Source organism: Priapulus caudatus, unplaced genomic scaffold (assembly GCF_000485595.1).
Source record: "Priapulus caudatus unplaced genomic scaffold, Priapulus_caudatus-5.0.1 Scaffold115, whole genome shotgun sequence".
Lineage (NCBI taxonomy): Eukaryota > Metazoa > Priapulida > Priapulimorpha > Priapulimorphida > Priapulidae > Priapulus > Priapulus caudatus.
The window spans coordinates 165416-187880 of NW_014577176.1; the positions used below are offsets into that span (position 1 = coordinate 165416).

The 22465-nt window shown below is 42.0% G+C and overlaps 1 protein-coding gene across 1 annotated transcript; it reads left to right on the top strand.

Moving 5' to 3' along the window:
• Positions 1–61: 61 nt before the first annotated feature.
• On the top strand, positions 62–22140 carry LOC106805497 (serine/threonine-protein kinase tousled-like 2). The gene is given in 22 exon segments (XM_014807111.1): positions 62–350; positions 6506–6591; positions 7153–7248; positions 7952–8045; positions 8484–8533; positions 9579–9659; positions 10088–10177; positions 10423–10581; positions 10857–10949; positions 11116–11226; positions 11580–11716; positions 12061–12243; positions 12716–12880; positions 13180–13261; positions 13535–13626; positions 14427–14516; positions 18045–18214; positions 18882–19020; positions 19702–19813; positions 20077–20184; positions 20524–20628; positions 20630–22140. Coding segments are annotated over 22 exon segments (2412 nt in total). The 5' UTR covers positions 62–250; the 3' UTR covers positions 20699–22140.
• Positions 22141–22465: the final 325 nt, after the last annotated feature.

Genomic DNA, 22465 nt, shown 5'->3' on the forward strand with positions numbered 1-22465 from the left:
TCTCTTAACTTCGCGAAGCAAGTGAACGTTAAAGTAGACTTCGTGTGACGTCATGCGACCCGCGAGTGGACACACAACAAAGTAATTTTAGGAAAATTTCCGTTGTTGTGCACCTTCGTGCGTACTTGATTTTACGATTTTTTGTAAACAACTGCAAAGGAAAAATAGTAGAGACGTCGATCCAGCTGTTATGGTGCAGTAACCATGTGAAATTCGAGTGGGAATAGACAAAATTGTCCCTTGAAGTCGGATGATGTTCAGCAGCGAATCTCCAACGCCATCTTGGAACCCTACCCCCACGTCTGTAGGCAGTGCAAAAGTGGGGACCTTTGCGAGACCATTGCAAGACGGTACATATATACGATGTTCTTCTTTTGAGAAATAGTCAAAGTTTCTATTAGTGTGATGACAATTTGTTATAAGGTTGCAGTGTGAAAAATTTAATCAACGCAAAATACCCGTCGACGTCACCGGCAAATAATTTCGTATCAGTCAGGGATCAGTTACGGTTTCCTGGACCCTGGTGACATTCAGTGATTCACATTGTCAATCACGAAGAAACAAGATGTTGACAACCATTGCCGATACATGTGGGAATTATGTAGTAGCTATTTTTGCCCGAGAATCTGTGACATTCACTCCAATTCATTATTGTCAATGACGCATTGATACCTATGCAGTGACAGTGGCAATGGTAAGAATACTAAGATAGTCAGTCATATAACCAGTGCCTCTGGTGCTAAGTACCGTACTCAATGAGGAGAGAGTTACCATGGTGCCTATTACAACCATAATAAATGCACACAACTGTACAGGTGGTTTAATAAGTCTTATTTTGAAAGAGCAGCGCTACCTACGAGTATAAGTTTCTGGGGGAGGGGCTAGGATGAGAAGCAAGGGGGCACAAGTCATGCGCCAGCCTGTAATGGATACGTGAATATCTATCTGCATCTTTCCATCTTGCATCCATTGCATCTTCCATCATTGCATCTTGCCATCTTTCCATTATTAATGGAAAACCCGTGTAATAATAGTCATACAATAATTATAGTAATATAATCGAATCTAAATTATACACACACCAACACATAACGTTATTGCTATATAGTATTTATTTGAATTTAAATCATATATGATTCTGTTTAACATATATATTATATTATGGGCCGAGTTCGTATCGGCCGAGTTCGTATCGGCCGAGTCTGTAATAGGCCGACTTCGTCAATGGGACGACACTGCTATGGGACGAGTGGACCCGGCGCCCTATCTGCATAGTGACATACAACTGAATTTAGCATGCCTTTACATTAACGAGAATACAAAGTAGCATGGTGACACTAATACCATCTCATGTGTCATATATGCCTTCAACACAGGGTAGATATCACGTTTAAAAGTTTATTACAGCGATATCACAATGTACCCTGATGTCTTTATATATGTGGCATTACTAATTCAAGTATGCATATAAGAAGATTATTACTATCTTAAATATACCCTAATAATACTAGTCCTGTGCTACTGTAAAGTTACAGGAGAAAGCTGGCTCATTACCCACACATTTAATCAAGATTAGCTTTTCATTTTCGAAGTGAGTGACAATATTTGACAGTGCAGTTGTGGTTTGTGTGCATATATGTGTGTGCGCGCATGCATGCGTGCGTACATTTCCAATAATTGCTATGAATTTAATGAGACTAATGCTGTCTAGTTAGTTTTGCTAAGTGAGAAATTCTCAGTAGTCAAAAACTATCGTATTCATTTACAGCTGAGTAGATTACAGGAACAGTTAGCTGGATGTACAACTAGCATTTCATAATCAATAAAACTGTTACGTATTCAACTAGGATTTTAGCTGTTAGAAATGCCTCGTTTAAAATTGGTACTGTACATACAGTATGATCAAATGGAAATTCTCCAGCAGGTTTTTCATTGTGTATGATTGTTACATATTTTGTGTTTATCATGTATAAAACCACATTGTACTACATATTCGTCTTCACTATTAAATCCTAACCAGTTATGTTCCATGTTTTCTTATATCTTATTAGTCTCAAAGGCATTATTTTAACCTTAACATTGTGTGTGTGTGTGCATGTCTGTGTATTTTTGTTTCACGAATAGCGTGGGTTATAGGGCTATAGTACAGATGAGATTTATGTGGTATGAGTTAAAGGGATAAAACTTCCACATCCCTAGGGGTTATTACAAATAGGAAATTTTACAGGAGACTTAGAGAGAACTACAGTCAGACCTGTGTTAGTGGAAACCTTCAGAGAACGAACATCTATTCATATAATGGTCACTATTAGCATTTCTCTGTAGTGATAGTTATATAGTGAAACCACCTGTGTGGAATGGACATAAATTATATCTATAAAGGTCACATACCTCGGGTATTTATAAACGCATTTATCTCGAGTTGCAGTTATACAGTTGTACCACTTCAATAGAACGGTCACTAGTTTATAGGGCACTTGGTGTTTTCTTTGAGTGAACTCTTATATACAGATTTGACTATATATTTAAGCCACCAGGTCGCTGACATAGATAAGCTAATACTGATTTATGCTGGGTTTCATGATACTGATTACAATCGCGAGAAATTTGTTATGGCAGATAATTTAAGAGTTTAAAAAATGTTCATAATTCCACTTGATTTTAGTTTAATAGCATTGCATAAATTCTACAGGACAATATTTGAGAAGTTCATGGACTTTTACAGACGTCTATTCTTAACCCAATCTGCTTCAATGTGTTACATTAATATTCTTATGTAATTACTTCTAACCGCGTAAACTAATGCATTAACAATTTTGTCCTATTATTTACTCACCAGTTCATCAGGTATGTTACACCATACTTTATTAATGTCAGTAGTTGTGTAGACAGGAAAATTTACAGAATGTGCAGAAATACAGCAACATCTTTGGTGTTGTGTAAAGTTTCTATTTAAGAATTCAATTCATTCATACTGTTTACTGTACATGAACTGTAGAGGCTTTTACTGTTGACAGCTGAATATCAGAAGTATATAAAGCTGAGCTGGATTTCTGATATTCTCATCACATATAGAAGAAGCTATGCCTAATGCATTTTACATGCGGCTACATGTTGTTTGTTCATAATCCTAATTTATACGTGTGTGATTAGAAAAGGTTCTAGGAACATCTTCAAATATATGTGGGTGTGCGTGAATATGTCGCAGAAGCTAAACTATACCTCATATATGGCCATCAGGAGTAGATAATAGCAAGATAATGGGGAATTCCCTATTATCTACTCCTGATGGTCATGCAATTAATAGTTGTGAGTAGTTCCTGTATCTCTAAGGTTGGAACTTGGATAGTTGCAGCTAATCCTATGTGTTTGTGTGAGAAGGGAATTTTACTGTTGGCATATATAAACGCCTACCTATCTGTGTGCAATCCGTTTATGTCAACCTATTGAACCTAATATGTCCTAGATTATACGGATCTGCATGCACTGTATATGGCACAATTATACAGAATATTGACACATAGCAGGTAATTCCTGTTTCTTCATAACTATTACATTCTGCATAGTCATTGGATGTGTAAATATTTGCTATCTCATTAACTGCTCTCCATGTATGACAACAACGGGTAGATTTTGAACTATGAAATCGTTCAGTTGATGATGACTAGATATCGCTTAGATAAGCCCACTGTTTGATGACCCTTTCTACCGTGTAGTACATGTATGCACGCGTGACGGACCGGTAGAAGTGTATTGATGGATGGATGGGCGGATAGACAGATCGCTTGTGATTCTCGTTTCAGTCTGCTCCTATGCGAACACGAGAACCTAATGAAACGACTCCCGATTGCCAGCGGCGAAAATAAACACCCATAAGCAGCAGTCAATTACGTGCGTGAGCAAGCGCACTGGCTGGCACTGGCAGTCCAGTTAAATGTATCAATGGTTGTGTTGACATGCTAAGCCGTGTAGGGTTTGCACAAAATGGATGCCAGGGTATATGGTGTGAGCTACATTACATGATAATGCGTCGTTATAAGCTGCCACAATTGACAACTAGCTGAAGGTTGTCCGTGCCGACGTTGCTGCATGCAAAGTCGCGGGACGACGAACTGTTATAGCTCGCATCGTACAGCCATCTTGAATGCAGACGTAAAACTGCGTATGCAAATCAAATGGACAACATGTACACGCTGCGTGCGTGGCTGATGAGAGGGAAGAAAGGCAGGCTGGCTGGCTACGTGTGTACAGCGATGTGGGATCAGTCGCGATACGTGGTCGACGAGAAATCATTTGTCTGGTGTAGCTGTGCTGCGCTTAGCTGAGCTGCCATGCGTCAGCATCCAGCATCCAGCAGCCAGTCAGCACACACGGGGTCAGTAGCAGTCGCACTCTTCACCCCCACCTAGCCTTCCGCCTTGCCCCGGCGGGCTATATCTGGAACTGACCACATATTTTTATGGCCGTGTAAGAGCGGAAAGAGTCGGAGATGGTTCTGTCCCCGAGGCAAGGATGAGGTGGGGTTGGGTGCAGGGCAGTATCCAGGTGTAATTTGTACGTTGATAACATCATATAATATGTCACTCTTGATAACATCTATGATTATCACAGGCCCTGATTAATTTATTCGTGTGACACTGCCACTGGGAAAGGGGAAATGGTGATATCGGGTAACCGTGTAAAATTTGGAATGATGAGATATACCAGGTTTCGGTAAAATCGTGCTTGCAAACTCCAGGCACATGCCGCTCCGTTCCTAGCTACAGCAGAGCTCTGTGTATAACTACAGTAGCTCTCTGGGTAAAAGTCGTATATATACATGTAGAGCATTTGGTGACTATTTGAACAGCGTCAGTATTGAGCCATGCATGGCAAAGCTCTTTTGTCAAAATCGTGCGCTGGGAACTATCACTCTAATTTTCGACTGGTGATTTATTTTCCGTTATTTGCAACCCCTCTCCCCCGCTCCGTAATGTGCTGTACGCTACAAACAAAATCATATTAGTAATAAACTATGCCTCGGGGGCCACGAGGCAAAACTGTACCAGTGTTCAAAAGGTCAGTTTGCTTCATGCTCGTACATGTATACATGTAACTTGGCGTGAGGAGCTGTCTTGGCATTCTCGTCGCTCGGCACTGTTTGCTGTGAGCATCGTGATGTTTTCTGAATGTGGGAGGCGGTGCCTTCTTTGAGAGGGCGCCGGGTAACCGAGGGGGTAGCCGGGGGGAGCGGAGACAGATGCTAGGGGGGTTGGATGAGGAGAGAGCCGAGGGGGTGGGGTCGGGTGGGGGGTACAATGGGATAGCTGGGTGGGGTGGGGGTAGAGCCGCAGGGGTGGTTGAAGGGGTTGCTTATGGGGAAGCTGAGGGATGTGACTTGCACATCGTTCACGCTATGTGAGCATGTCCACCGAGCATTGGGACGATGTACAGTGTGCGACATGTGTGCTAATTATAAGTGTGATTACATGTGTAATTGTGATAATGCGTAATACTTGTAATACACGTGCCGCCAATTGTCACGAAGGTTCAGTGTCTTCTATGAAAATTCCACGGGAATATTTCTAGTAGATACATGTGTAACGAAGATCCAGATGTCGTTTGAAAGAGGGCTTTTCCGATGGAATTTTCAGTCGTTCTGCGTCTTTATTAATGTACAGTACATCAGCGCTGAATACATGAATAATTTTGTATGTACTCATGAATGCCATGGTTCAAGGCAAGTAAAGGGTTGATGGCGGTTACATGGGGATCGCTTGCCATACCCTCCACATGTGCAAACTTGCACCAAGCTAGCATCAAATGCGCACGTACTGTGTAAGCTGTAATTAAAGTTGAAAAGCTGTTAGGGCCTTTCAATGAAGGTAATTTCAATGAACACCTATTTCAGTAAATAATGAGCACCTGATACTCTTATCTTAAGCTCCCCCATTATCTACCTGAGCTGCATGTTTCATCTCGCGTGCAGGAATATTAATGTATACGTGTTACAGTGTACAGTGTACAGTGTACGTGTTACAGTGTACAACGAATAAACTGATCAGCTATATATATCCTATAAAGCTGCTACTGTACATGATCAGTAGTGTGTACATAATAGAGTCCGTAACTGGTAAATAAATACATCTTTCACAACTAGGACTCTTCAATCTCCAGGTCGTAGAAAGGTATGTCACTAGCTGGCCATCTGTATGTGTGCGGGCGTGTGCATGCGCGTGTGTGCACATGAGTTTGTTTGTCATGTGTCATAGCTGGCAAACGTGCATTGTTCTTCTCTTTCTGATAACATATACTTGTAGTACGCAAAATCAAGTGTAGACCTTTAGATCTACAGGGGAGCATTGATAAACTAGAATGAATGTGCACCAGAAGCATCTATCACAGTAACTGATTAGTGCCAGTGTAATGGTAAGGTACTAGGCAAATTACACGTGCATTGTTTTACGCGAGATGTTACAACTCTTTTGGAATCTATGAACTGATATTAGTTTTATGATGTTTTCAGTTTCAGGTACTTCGGCTTCTGAAAAAAACGTAGCCCTGGATCCGAGAAAGCAAGAGTTGCTGGAAGCAAGATTTTTGGGGTCCCGGGTAAGCAATAACCCCTCTGAAGAGTCTTATTATCAACTTCCAAGCTTACTGTAACACTGTTAAGCAGTAAGTAGCTCAAGTAGGTGGGGATTGGATTTTTAAACCTTTCTTGAGAAAATATTACGGGTAGAATTGCCTATCCAAAAATGTGAAAAGTAATTTTTCATAGTTATTTGAAGCTTACGGATTATGTATGGAATTTATGTATTATTAATAGATTGAACAGCACAATTATCTACCTGTTAAGTTACCTAAAAATAATATTTTCATGACAGCGACAATGAGTTTGGCATTTGCGCTTGCGGCCGCATCATTTTGCGTTCGCCATTTCTTTCAAACGAGTTTAAAAAGTACAGTGAAATCTTATCAAATTTAATTATGAACCTGTTCAGGTAATTACTATCACAAATCACATTTATTTTCCTCTGCAACGAACTTTCAGAGCAATAATTTGTTACGCGTTTGTAATTACGATGACGAGAAGAATCTTAGCTGAATATTGCCCAGTGAGCCATGACGATGCAACGTTTAAAGTTCTCGTGTGTGTGTGTGTTTATTCAGACGGTGTCGTTCGGACAGAACCAAGACTCGAACATGAGTGCTGCCAGCAACGTCTCTTCGAATGGTGATGATAAGACTGATAGCAACCAGCAGCTAGTGAGTGTGAAGCCATTCCGCGTCCTAATGATTCGACGTCCGCACCATCGACGTACCCACACTTGTAACCGCTTCTGATCTATACGATAGAAAATGTTCCAGAAAATGTTCAGGCGGTCCTTACTTATTAACCAAGTATAATGTTTGTTGTGAATTGGAGGCGTGGATAGGTTCTGCGGGTTGTAGCCAAGGAGTTGGCAATGAACAACTATGTTCAGCTTAAGGTAGTCATTGTCAAGGAACCATTTTTTTAGTGGAAAGATGCATTTTAATAAAGTTTCCATCCAATTGTAACATGCCTTAATGTTGCATCCGTACCCTGGGGATGTCTTAGGCAGGTATCAGAATTCACACCTGCACACTTTTCTGGGCAAGCAGATTTGTCAGAGGAGTGGAAGTAACTATCCATTTTTTCTTATGGAAATGCTGTTAGAGAAAACCTTTCGTCATGCGCTCATTCGATATTTTGCTGTTACGCTCTCCAATGTTGCTAAATGAACACATTTAGTATGAGATTGCGTGTTATCCTGCAGCTATAAATGGCTGTTAAATGTCTCCCTGGTAATCTTATCATCTGGAAAACATTAAACCTGCAGAGAAAATTAGATTTTGCCTGTCAATTTTCCAGGGGATTAGTAGCAATTTTTGTGTGTGATTCCCACACCAGCATACATGGTAGAACTTTGATACTCTCTTGCTGTAGACGCCGGATAAGATGAAGTCCCCAACGAGCGTGGAGAGAAAACGCAAGAGAAAGAATGCGGATCGTGAGATCTCTGCAGATGGACAGCAACCACGTGAGTCTCAGAACCCTCCCCCCCTCCCCCTGAGTCTGCCGGTAGTAGTCTGTCCCGGCCCGTTATGCTGGCTATGGGTTATAGATGGCGTCACAGTAGACAGAAAAGTGAGCGATCGTTTGTGATTTTGGCTTGTGGGTTTGTGTATGGTGCATCGCATGACGATGTGTTACTTATTACGGACGAGTCCAGAATTACCTTAACGATAAACAATTATTAAAATTTAGTGTAGAGATATTATGATAATGTATTGTTAATTAGTGTAAAATTATGCAATATTGGTAATTGTGAAATGCAGTGCTCTGCAGATACAAATTTCGTGTATGGTAGGATGTGTTATCATATGGTTTCTCTGAAGCTACTGACATCAAAGATCATGATGAAAAGAAATGTTTGCATTATAACCGGCATAATACTAACCTCGATTTCTTCACACAGCAAAAGGTTCCCAGACTGCCAAGAAAATTAATGAATATTTCAACTACAAGGTGAGTGTTCGTTGATTTTCCCCTGACAGTACTCTTCTGGCCAGAGTGCAAGATATTGTAACTTGGCTTGTGTTAAAGTAAAACGCACAGTCCCCCAATCAGAAAATAGCTGTCCATCAGTACTAGTCTTGTTTTTCTGGGAATTAGGGAAAATAGCGCCAGCTGTTTCAACGAAAAGTTATTTTTATTATTCCGTAATATACAGTTTGTAGGAGTCTGCTAAAATGCCTACATGTCTGTTTCAGATGTAAATAAGTGTAATGTGTATCAATGTGTGCACGAAAAGATCATTTACACCAACAGTTGCTCACCTTGCATATTAGATACAATAATGTAACCCAAACACAGGATAGGGTTACAACGCGAGCGTATCCTTTTGTATGGAGGAACCTCTGAGTGAATCACTCAGGACGGTTTGCTGGTGTGTTTTCAGAGACTATAACTTCCAAACTGGGTTTATTCTCAACAAGAACCTGTCTCCGCTATCCTGCAACTTACTATGTATCACAATACTCTGTATTAAACTATTATAACGTGTTACAAAAATTCTAAGCGACGAGCTCGTCGCTTCGAATTTTTGTAACACGTTATATTAGTTTAGTACAGAGTATTGTGATACATAGTAAGTTGCAGGATAGCGGAGAAAGGTTCGTGTCGAGAATAAACCCAGTTTGGAAGTTATAGTCTCTGAAAACGCACCAGCAAACCGTCCTGAGTGATTCACTCAGAGGTTCCTCCACACAAAAGGATACGCTCGCGTTGTAACCCTATCCTGTGTTTTGGGTTACATTATTGTATCTAATTACATATATGCAGAATCACAAGTGTAATGAATTGAGTGCCAATTCTAAACTATTGTCTGCAATCGGAACCACTAAAGTGCTAATGGTGGCAAGCTAATCATTATATCGAGCTCCACATCGACTGTAGCTGAAATATGTGGGAGATGTCCTTAGATTTAGTCTAATTGAGTGACTATTTTTTGTGTTAGCCAACTACTATGTACAGTTTCTCCTTATTGAGTCACACATCTTTATAATTTCAGAGTGGACATAGTCCTAGTCACAGTGGCGGCCCCTATAATCAGCAGAGCAAGAGCCAATCACCTCAAAACTTCCCTCCAGGCGTAAGTATCGTCTGTGCCACAAAACTCCCCTTGTCTCTGTAAAAACAAGACTGATTACTTAGTGACTAGGTGAAATATTTTAGTTTTTAGTTGGTCTTTTGTTCATGATGGCAGTGAATGAGCGTGGTAAGATTAAGCAGACGAATGTAAAGGTATTTACCAATGTAGTAGCTGATGTGCAGCAGCACATGCATGCGCTCACTCATCTTACTCTTCGCCGTACATGTTACGGCAAACGAATGCACTTCTATTCGATTCAAGTGTCTATGTATAAAACTTGACGTTAGATGCCAAACGGATTTGAACCAGTTTCTTTCCAATGATGTTTGATGTGTAATGATAGCATTGTTGGAGGCTTCTAACCCCCTACAGTGGGATGTCTTTTTACTTACCTGATTTATTCTGGGAGTTTATTTTTGCTTTTGCAGTCACACCTACAGCCTCAGTCTCCTCAGCAGGACTTTTCAGGACTGTTGGCGCAAGGGACCACTCAAAAGGGCAGTCTTCGAAAGAAGGATGTATGTATATTTGTGTTGGTGATAAGAGAACACGAGTGTTTTGAAGAGGCAGATCGAGGACTACCAAGTTTATCTACCTGCTGGTTTATCTGCAGCACGTAGTTCAATAACAGTGTCATGGTCATTCAGTAGGGCGTGTTTATACACCTTTACACGCAAACACGTCTGTCGGACTTTCTTGAAGAAATCCTGACTCGAATTTTTATTCAGAGTAATAATTAGTTTACGACGTCTCTTTCTTTCAGCACATGCAGCCACAGTCACCACTCCAGCAGCAGTTTGCCAGCTTTCCTCAGCTGTCTGTTAGCAACAACATGCAGTCATCCAACTCCAATCACGATTATGCGTCGATGGGGGGGATACCAAGCCACCTACACACGCGGACTGCACATAAACAGATACAGGTACATTCACACGTGCAATCCATGCGTGGTTGCTATTTGCGCTGTTTATTCTAGTGATCTCGCTCAACTAGCTCTGTATTTAAATATATTTTTAGCAATTGGCTAAATGTATGAAAAAGTCACTCCTTGCATGATTGCATGTGGAGTTTTTCCCCGAGTCTCATGAGTGTCTCTCCCGGCTGCCAGAGTATGAAAGCCTGTGAAGGGCCGAATGGATTTGATCAATAAACATAAAAACTGATACAGCGCTGACTTGTCGTTGCCTCTTCATGCAGACGGACATGACAATGCGAAGTTTGGTAGATCTGGAGGCTCAGTCGTCTACAGAGCTACAGCAACGCGACACGAAGATCGAGGAGATGATGAGGGTGAGATATAGTCTGCCGACCACTCACACAACGACGCAGCAGCACAGCTTTACTTCACCCACAATTAGCAAAATTAACGGGTACGCCCGCAGATCAAAATTGTTTCGCCGACGCTCGTCGGTCGCCACGACATTTGCGCGTTGACGTTAATGGTTTCTGCACGCAGTCGAACGACGAATTGAAGAGGCAACTGACAGCTCAGCAGAAACTGGTCGAACGGCAGAAGGAGTCTCTAAATAAGTGTGTCGACATGAACAAGACTCTGCTAATAGAAAAGGTATATTGATTGTGGGCACTGCCATCACATTTTCCAATAAATTTGCTCGGATGCATTCCCTGGACAGAACCTTGGATTTATGGATTTCTTCCGTTTGTCTGTATGCTTACTGAATCTTGTATTTATTGGGCTTTTGGTAAATACGATGAGTTTACAATGTCTCATGAAGTAGTTTTTCTCAGATAACGTGTTTTAAATGTAAGGACTGCCTGCAAACGGACTGACTGTCCGTTTTATATATCATACCATTGATTGATCTTTATCTTGACTTGCTGATAATCTTATTAGAAAATTTTGGAATCTGGTGCTTCTATATATTGTATATGGTGTGTACTATTATGTTGTCGTTTTAGGTGAAAATGGAGAAGCAGGCAGCACGGCAGAAGTGCATGGCTAACAGGCTACGTCTAGGACAGTTTGTCACGCAGCGGCAGGGAGCAACGTTTGTCGAAAACTGGGTTGACGGATATTCCTTTACAGAAATAATTAAGTATGTGCGCATGCATATCTTTGACTGATTTTTCCTCGTTCCTTCCTTTACAGCTTCATATGGTCACGTATGTGTCTTATCTGATTCCTAAGAAATTAGGGAATCGTGCTTCTTTCATATATGATTCAAATTAATTTTGCAAACTCATTGTGTTTTGTGAAGTACTGTTAGAGAAAACAAATACTCCATCATCATATTTCTTTGAGTCTTCTGTTCTGCAGTACAGAACAGATCACGGCATGTTTCCACTTGAAACCTTGTTAATGCACAATTCTTCCTCACAGTGATGGCATCCCCTGTCCATCGCAGCGAATGACGGTCGTTGTGTTGGTTATATATTTCAGACAACAGGAGTCGATAGCTCAGCATCGAGAGGACATAGAGAAGATGAGGAAGCAGCTCGTTAAGCGAAGGCAGGCCAGCGACGCCGTCTCCTCCGTCAAGCAGCCAAAGACGACCAAGAAGATAAACGGGCCGGCAGGCAACGAGGAATTCATCGTGCCTCAGTCACTCAGCCTCAAGGAATGGTAGGTGCACACATACACACTGCCACCGACGACGACGGTGTACATGGTTCAAACACGTCGAGTGGGTAATCGTCGTTGCGAAATTGCGTACTGCTGTGTGTGTGGAAGGGTAAGCAGGTGTGTGTGCATGTGCAGGTGTGCGTGTTGTCATTGTTGTGAAGGTAGGTAGATGGGCCCGGAGTTCGACCCAATTCCTACCTCCCGTCACTAGTTAGTCGGTTCGCATCATAGATGTGGATATGGAATTCGTTATCTACATCAGAGGAAATGGGTGGAACCTTACATTAGGTGAAATAAAAGTAACTCTGGCTTTACTCGCCGCTGAGTGAAGCTGCTTGCACGGATGTGTGCGTGCGTGCGTGCGTGCGTGCGTGCGTGTGTGGGTGCGTGCGTGCGTGCGTGCGTGCGTGCGTGCGTGCGTGCGTGTGTGTGTGACAGGTTGCCGTCACTGACGTACGTCTTGCCTTCGCAGCATGACAGGGTCGGATTTATACGAGCAGGACGAGATCCTTAAACTACGGGCAGCAACACTAAAGAAAGAAGACATGGAGTTGCAGATGGAGATGGAGAAGCTGGAGAGAGAACGAAACTTGCACATCAGGGAACTCAAACGTATCCATAACGAGGACCAGTCTAGGTAGGCTGTCATCTCTGTTCGGCTTTCCTTTATTTATCCCCCCTGATATTTAGCAGTTGTCAGGTTAGGTACGCGAGTGAAATCTGAGTGTAATTCAATGAGAAAATCTTTCAGGTAGGAATGAAAGCAGAAGGTTTAGATTGCCTCTATGATTTCTAATAATAATGATGGTGATGATGATAATGGTGGTCATGAAACATAACTATATGTATTAAAGCTATCAAAGCTTTTTATAAAGAAATAATTAAGTTATTACGTGTACATGTTAATGTTAATGTTTTGTACTTGTGTGCCAGCAGATTCAATGATAACCAAGTCCTACACGATCGATATCTGCTTTTAACACTCTTAGGGAAAGGTGGATTCTCAGAAGTGCATAAAGTGAGTAGTGAATCTAGTGGCTTCATTCCTTTTTCAAACTGCTGTTGTAAACGAACCTAGTTATGAACGTGCAACATTGCACCCCATTATTAGGTATAACACTCATGTGGCAGAGTGAAAATTTACCAATCTATAACATGGATATAATATTCGTATTAACGTAGGCGTTACTATCTTATGGGAAGTGAAATGTGACATCATGCTGCATGGGTAATATGCTGACACTGACGGTCGATCGCCTGTAATGTAAACCGCATCGTATTTTTCTCGAAGGCGTTTGATCTAAGGGAGCAGCGATACGTGGCTTGTAAAATACATCAACTGAATAAAGACTGGAAAGATGACAAGAAGGCAAATTATATCAAGTAAGAAATGTCAGCAGCAGTTCCGTCTCCATTTGTTAAGCGTTTGTCACTAGTGATTGTATCAGCAGAGATGCCAACCACTACAATTTATCCGTATTTTATACGAATTTCTATTCTTTTTGCACCACTACGACCAGTTTGTATCAAACTACGAATTTCACTGTGATAAAAAAAAAAAATTTAATTATTGTTATTTTTTGTCAATTTATTGTCATTTATGACCCTGAGAATGCAGGAAATTGCATCTCAGAATCAAAAAATTTTATGGGGGGCATGCCGGACCCCCCTAGCAAACTCCGGTCACTACGTGACCCTCGAACTACTAATTTGATGGCCAGAAACTACAGATTGCTTCAAATACGTGTTGGCATCTCTGTATCAGGCTTTGTGCTTGTAATTGCTGGCTATTATATTCCGCCATATATGTCTGTTCTGTACATATTGTCTTGCTCTGTACAATCACTGCCAGCCTCCTATCACACATTGGTGTTCACACATTGTATAATAAATTATACTCCACAATAACAAACATGCTGCTCTCTAACGTAAGCTTATCTATGAACAAATGTGCAAGTCATCATTTCGATAGCGTTTGCCTGTGACAGAATCATCAACATAGCACTGGTTCATCTTGAGATGCACATTTCAAGTAACGATAAAACGTAATTAAGATAGGTGAAAACGTCCATATGACATATCAACATAACACTCATTACTAGCTTAATAACCTTCTCCATGTTTGTGCATTGTAGTAATGATTGGTATGGGTTCTTCATAATTGTGATTTGTTCCCCTTGCAGGCATGCGTTGAGAGAGTACAACATTCACAAGTCGCTGCATCATGCGAGGATTGTCCAGCTTCACGACGTGTTTGAGATTGATCAGAACTCGTAAGTATTCCCCCCTTCCATGTTGCCGTGCCCTCGCGCATCGTGCTGGGGCTGGCCCCTCCCCCATGTTGCCGTGCCCCCGCGCATCGTGCTGGGGGTGGCCCTCCCCCCATGTTGCCGTGCCCCCGCGCATCGTGCTGGGGCTGGGCTGCATGATGGATGCCATCGTAGGCTCTATTAGCTATACGTTCTACGTTACGAAACATATACGTGTAGCTTGCTCGTGTGGGGATCGCAACGATTACATGTAACTATGTTTACATGACATGTATGAGTGCGGATACGAGAGGAGTACACATATGAACTGAAAACCATTCATTACACATGTAATTGGGGTGGGGTGGGGGGGTTACATGTACAGATATCTTTATATGCAACAGAGCTTACGTGATGTAAAAATATGTCTACAGCTATCAGGATTTGCATGATGTATCAACACATCAGAGGTTACATGATGTGTTATAGGTTTCTTGTTTTCTTCCTTGTGTGAAGGATTCCATAACATGTACAGATATGTCTACATGTATCAAGGATTATATGACATATCCATATATGTCTACTTATATCGAGGACTCCATTAACATGGACAGATATGTCTACATGTATCGAGGATTATATAACATGTACAAATATGTCTACACGAATGAGGGATTATGTAATATGTATTATGTAATATGTACACTACAGCTACAACTACATGTAACATGGATTACATGAAGTGCATAAGCATTGTCTCCATATAACAAGAAATACATGACAGATGGTGTGGTCCAGAATATCTACATGAAGGCTCTTTACACGTTGCATGAGTTCCTTTATGTCAGTTCTTTCCTGGGGATTTTCAAAATTGGGAAAGCTATGGTGTTACACATTTTATTCGTTGGGAATTCACGTCCAAAACTTTCGTGACTGAAGCGAAATGAAACAAGGTTTGCTGTCGTCTCTGATCTCTGTGTCATGCCTCGTTAACCTCGCTCGTGAGATGATGTTTCAGACACTATCACATCGTTCTGACCTCTCAGTGTCATGCCGCTGAACCTTGTCTCTTTCTGCTTCAGTGATCCTTCGTGGAAGGACTCACTGCCTCCCAAGAGGGCCTCGTTTCGTCCTACACTGCCACCTACAGGGTAGGAAAGAAAGCTTTGCAACACCCACACCCTTATTCCCATTTTGTCTGTCTTGCTAGCGAGGGGGTTAAAGCTTCCAACTGCAACCAAAGATAGGTTCAATCCCAAGAATGTATTGATATTAGTACTTGAGATTCAGAGTTGGATTTAATTATGTCATTAATGCATTCAGCCACAGAATGTACACGTAACACTAACAGTACTGGCCTCTGGAACATAATTATTACATACATTACCTCTCGTGTTGTCATTGCCAATCCACTCTGCTCATCTACGTCCAAGCAGGTGTCTTTGATCACGCATGCACGCACGGACGTACACACACGCATGACGTGGGACATAGCATGTAACACTGGGTTTCTTAAGGATACTCTCCACGTTGTGCATGAAATTTCATCGATTTTTCGTTTTCAACTTTATTCGATGGCTAACACTATGTGCCATCTGTGTACATGCTCATTTCTCCATATAACGAACGGTACATGTGAACTGTCAGAGCGTTTTTGCTTGCCCGCGTACATGTGTAGTAAGCAGCGGCTGACGGAACATTTTACCAATTTAGTGGTGTCAGTTAGTCATGGATATGTCGCAGTAAGTACTAACAATAGATATATCACATACGTTCACCCATTTTGCACACAGGCGGTCACTCATTGTGAAAAATAGAAAAACCCTCATTTCTCCGTTTCGATTTCTGACATAGTAGCCGATGTATAAATGGATATTTCTCTGTGATTACAACTCGGATTAATTTAATTTTACACTCGTTTTAATGGTAACATATTGTGGTAAAGAAGTGCGTCAGGGATTGTTATTAAGTGCCGTACTTTATTAGTTATGTCTCTATTCGCTAAAATTTTCTATTTTAAACACAACTTGATTTTTAAGCAGTTTTTTTCCAGTTTTCTCGGTAAATGTGAAAATTAAAGAAAAATCCTGACGCACTATTTTGGTCCATATTGTGCTTAACATGTGGCAAAAATTTTGTATTCTCACTCTTTCTGGTAGTTGAGAAATATCCAAAATACCATTTTTACATAAAAATTTAAAATTTGTGTGGTAGCATAATTAGGTGCTGGAAATTTCATGAAATTTTTTGGCTTGAGCATAGAGATATACATCCTCTATAAATGAAACAAGTGATTGATTCGATACATTCGCCAATAAACGTTTAATCTTTACTAGAGCAATACCCATGCACAACGTGGAGAGTATCCTTAAATATGAGTCAGTCATATTACTAGACAATAGGGCTGTAGCGATCCACCGAAATCGAATCGGATCGCGATTCTCTTCTCTTGATCCGATCCTCGATATTTTTCCCCGTATTTTCGGTTCCACTTCGATACCACTTTTTTCCTGCAATAGCTGCGGCACTACGCTATATACTGTGGAGTGTTACTCACCAATGTTACTCAGCGGCTGTGCAGTGTATATATACTCTCTAGACTCTCTAGTCTATTCACCATTTAATATTCATTGGCAATTTCTAATAATTTATTATTGCAAAATAATGAAAATATCAAAAATAAGATAACATTTCAATATTTTGGGAATCGAATCGAAGGAATCAAATTGAGAGGCTAATATCGAGAACCGGATCGAATCGAGAGGCTTGTGTATCGTTACAGCCCTACTAGACAACGAGCGTCCAGTAAAGCGAAAAAGTCGAGTTTAGGATCTGTAGTGTAGTGTCTGGATAGAGAGCTTGGGAATCTCTGCTGCTTACATTGCAGATGATATCTTGCTGAAATTGTTGTGGTTTATGATGAAATGTTTGGGAAGTTGATGGCCATACTGAAGGTGAACTCCCACGTTACTTGTGCAAATAATTTGTATCGCGTGACAGCATAACCCATATAATTAATAAATTAAACTACAAGTGAATGTTGTAGTCCTAAAAAATAGACTAAAGGTGAGTAGAAAATCTAACCTGCATCTACTACTACCTGAAAGAAAATTCCAGCTCGAAATTTGCGATTAGAAAGGAGGTTTTGCGTCGTGTATGTTAGCCCATTGAGATCGTATGGCTAACATCTGTGTTATCTTTCGGGGGAGGCAAATGAGAAGCGACAAAGACAAATGCTATTCATAATTAGTATTTCACAAGTTATGCTTCCAAGGAGAGAAGCTGGTAATAAACCTAACCTCAAGAGCAAATCTTTAGTGTGCGTGTCATGCATGTAGAGGCAAGTATGAATGCACGAGCCTAAAATAATTAACCTATGTCAGATTTGATGATTTACGGTGGAAGCCACCTGTAATCTCCTGTACATTTTTTACTATTCCATTTGGTTGCCATGGTTACGTGATGGCATTATCGTATGTTACCTCGCGCTGCGATTCAACTCGCGCTGAGCAGGGAGGTGCATGCACGCACTTGTGTTTTTTTTCTCCGCAGTTTTTGTACGGTTCTGGAATACTGTGATGGAAACGACCTTGACTTCTACCTGAAACAGCACAAGCAGATCCCGGAGAAGGAGGCTCGCTCAATTATTATGCAGTGCGTGAGCGCGCTCAAGTACTTGAACGAGATTAAGCCACCGATTATTCACTACGACCTCAAACCCGGTGAGAGCAATTCATGCAACTATCCGTGATCTCCTATAAGAAAGAGTCTGTCTTGTGTTTCTCTGCGCTGTGACCATGGACGTGTTGACGCCGCTACCGTTTATTTGAGGGTAGTCGTGGTTAAACTGCTGCATTCAGCACATCTCCTGTTGTTGAACGATCATGCAGAATAGCATTCTCCATACGTTATAAATAAACCTAGCTTAGCATGAATTGTAACTTGGACAGTGTAATTTTGTAATGTCATACTGGCCTCCTCAGTGAAAGTTGTGTCTACTGTAGTACTGAATGCCTCCCTCGTGTAGTGGTTGAGACATATAGGTAACAGCAAGTTCGACGTGTGATTTCCACTGCATCTTCCACCGCTCTCTCTCTCTCACTTGTTTTTATCCCAATTCTATATGGTATTGCTCCCTCTGTTTTGCCATTTTTGTTCACCTTGTTTTGGTACTGTTTTTGCTTTTTCCCAAAACCTAGCCCCAAACATGCTCTATGCATTTACACACACTGTGTCTCCAACGTAGTAAATATGAAACAAGAGGAAGAAACTGGAGACAATAGAGAAAATTGACTGATAGTAGCTGGTGGTGGCGATGTAGAAACGATGAACATGGAGTCTAGCTCCTACGTACATGTTCCGTAATTTTACACAATTGATTGTCCTCAGGTAACATTTTGCTCGGAGCTGGTGCGTTAGCAGGCGAGGTCAAGATCACGGACTTTGGTCTGAGTAAAATAATGGATCCAGAGAACTACGACTCCGAGTCAGGCATGGACCTCACATCTCAGGGCGCAGGCACTTACTGGTGAGTGTGGTGTTTGTGTTAGCTTCACACGAGGAGATAAACTCCAACATGTGTGTCGTGCACGTGGATGTACGATATCTACGAAGTGCAGTTGAGAGTCAACAATGTTGTACAAAGTCTGACAGATAACTTCTTATAATTCCAAATATGTACTTCCTTATATACTATCCTCAATGCATCTCGCACTCTCGTGACACTGACATTCTGGTTTCTCGTAATATCGCATTCCACAAATAGAAACGTAGATAATTACACTCTAGTCTCTTCTCAATATACAAGCATTCACATCTCACGCCCTGCGTGAGTCAGCAGGGGTTACTGCGAATGCACACAATCGTATCGTGCAATCTATATATGCATTCTGACCCTGTGCACAGGGAGAAACCCCACAATCGCATGACAAGTCTAAGCATAACCTAACCTGTTTCCAGGCATGCCACCGTGGCTAATGCATGATAGACGTGTTAAAGGCCTACACTTGCTCCGACTACGTATACAATGATGTGCAAAGCATTACTAGTTTGAATGTGTATTTGTATTGCTGTAGAATATTAGCTACTCCTTGTAACCAATAGCATAAACAGGAGTCAGTTTCAATCTTGAGCATTGGTTGTCTGTGTAGTTTTGGAGGCCATGAGTGAGCCAAGAGAAGTTGATAACATCTTCCTTTCTTTGTTACAGGTATTTACCTCCAGAGTGCTTTGTTGTGGGCAAAGAACCACCAAAGATATCCAATAAGGTAGACGTGTGGAGTATAGGAGTCATATTCTACCAGTGTCTGTATGGTAAAAAGGTACGTATTACAGTTCATACTACCACCTTGGTTGTCAATCATTACTTAACATGCCTGACCGCGTGTTAGACAATGTATCACCAGGAGTTTCCCAATTCATTACCAGGTGTTTCTTGTATCCTTGCAACGCTTCGCTATACAATAAAAGCTGCATGTCAGTGAAATGTAGCAGGATGTTTTCTTCGGTGTGCATGTGTATTGGTGACTTTTTGTACGTGGTAAGGAGTAATAGCGAGAGTACTTTGTTGGGTGTGTTATTGCAGCCGTTTGGTCACAACCAGTCGCAGGCTACGATACTGGAGGAAAACACGATCCTTAAGGCAACACAGGTGGAATTTCCTGCCAAGCCACCTGTCAGTTCTGAAGCTAAGGTAAGCGACTTGCATGCGTACGACTTCAGTTTACATCGTACTTTTATTCGTTTCGTGCGGTTGTTTCTACTTTTGTTTATGTAACTGTTAGCTATACGTAATGCTTAACCATGACAATCGGGATGTAATTGGGATTCGCAAAAAGCATTTTCTCGGTTATCAAATAATAATGCAGTGCCTTGCATATTATAGCTGCATTAACCCTTGTCCGCTTGTTGGGTCGTTGCATGCGCGATGTGTGTCAAGCGTGTATGCTAGTCGTGCAGATGCACGTGTTTGTGGAATATCGCTGAATCGTCTCACCTTCCCCCCCCTCTCTCTCTCCTCTCTCGCTACCAGAACTTTATCCGGAAGTGCCTGGCCTACCGCAAGGAGGAGCGTACGGACGTGTTAGACATGGCCGTCGACACGTACATCAGGCCTCCGCGGCGCGGCGCCGACAAGGAGCGGGGATCGAGCGGTCAGCAGCAGGACGGCGTCACCTTTGCCGTGCCGTCCAGCGCCGCCAGCATGACGAGCGTAGGTCGTGGCCCGGCCGGCGCTCTATAGTGATCGGGGCGCCCCCTGGCGTTGTCTCGCGCGCGCACGCCGGGGGACCCCATCGTCGCGTTTGTACATAAATTTGTGATTATTATTATTGCGCATGTGCTGTGTAAGCACCTGTGTAAGCACCTGTGTAAGGCGCTGTGTAAGGTGCTGTGTAAGCACCTGGCCGTTTCATTCGAGAATTCAAACTGTGAGTGTGGCACTGCTGTAGGAGTGGTTAAACTGCTAGGGTGGGGAGCGGGAGGGGTAGCGGGAGGGAGTGAGGGGAGCTCGTCTCTGTCTCGGGTAAACCAAGACCATGTGTATTATAGTCAAGTGAAATGGCCACTGGTTGTAAAGTGGTTGTTTTGGTAATGCTTTGCATCGAAGCATTTCTGTTTATAACAGAGACTGGCGCTAGTATTGCTGGTTTTGTTTCATGGAACTATCTATCAATAGAATTACCTTTCAACAATTACAATATAATAACGGTTAACCACGCTAAACGTTCTTATCGAGAAACTTGTCAAGCCGATGCAGGCAGTGGGATTCTACACAGTATTGCCGGTTGTTATTAGATAGCACTTTTTGTCCGGTATTACAGAAAAGTTACAGTTAACGTGCAGGTGACAGGGAATGAATCGTTAATCGTATGATTTCCTCAGGCTACAACTGAAAGAGATGTTAACGTGCACTGCAACTCTTCGAGACAAATTGTGGCGGAAATTGCCCCTATTTCTACTCCATTGTGTCACGAATACTGTGCGCGCTGAGTGTGGAGGGGGGGCTCAGGAACAAAACTCATCGACAAGCATGACAAAGTTTTCTTCGGCTGCTATAACATTGGTTTTCTACTGAAGAAAGGTCATCCTTAATAGAGACAGCAAAATGGCCCTAAATGCAAACGATATAACGGAGCATGGGTCACACGTTTTACCTTTTATGGTGGTTGCGGTGACTGATCCAACTGCTGCACGGCCTCTATGATGCTTCTAAAGGATCCATGTCAGCAAGTTAACGGAAGTTCTCCACGGGAAGTTTGTTTAATCGCTACTTCTCGTTTGTTGTGAATTAAGAGTGTCGCACGCCTGCCCCATCGTGAAACCTGCGTCGCAATGAAGCCATGTTCCATCTGTTCTGCTTGCCAGTTTATCCAGAGCTTGATGTCGAGGGCCGCATGTGTGATAGTTTGTGGACAATGAAGTTGATGAGAAGGTGTGTGCAACAGTGCGTGTGAGAGAATGAGGCACGCATCATGATGAGTGTATGTCTGTAGAACGATCGTAGTAAGGCGGTGTTGCACTGTTCGATTGCACGTACTTGGTTCACTATGAAAGAGGCGAATTGTACACATAATCTCTTGCAAGCTTGTAACTTGCAATGCTCACAGGCAGAGTGTTTCATTTCTTCACACCTTCTATGTATGGCATAAATGGCACAATGTTATTGTTGTATATATGTAAAGTTGAGTGCAGGTGTATCGTCAGCGAAGAGTGAGAAATCCAACTTTGCGCCCTTTCCCGGTAATTGTAGGGTCAGAAACCCTGTGGCTACCGACTCATTTCTAGGACTGACTTATAAGGAGGGTTTATAACTAAGGCAGTACATGTACAACACCAGGAGTTCAGCACATCCAGATTCAGGATTGTGCAGTCTGTGTTGGGGGCGGGCGGGCGGGGAGGGGGGAGGGTATAGCGTAAATCCACGGTGGAAGAATCTACATCTAGACTGGAGAGGACATGTTGTCGTGTTGATG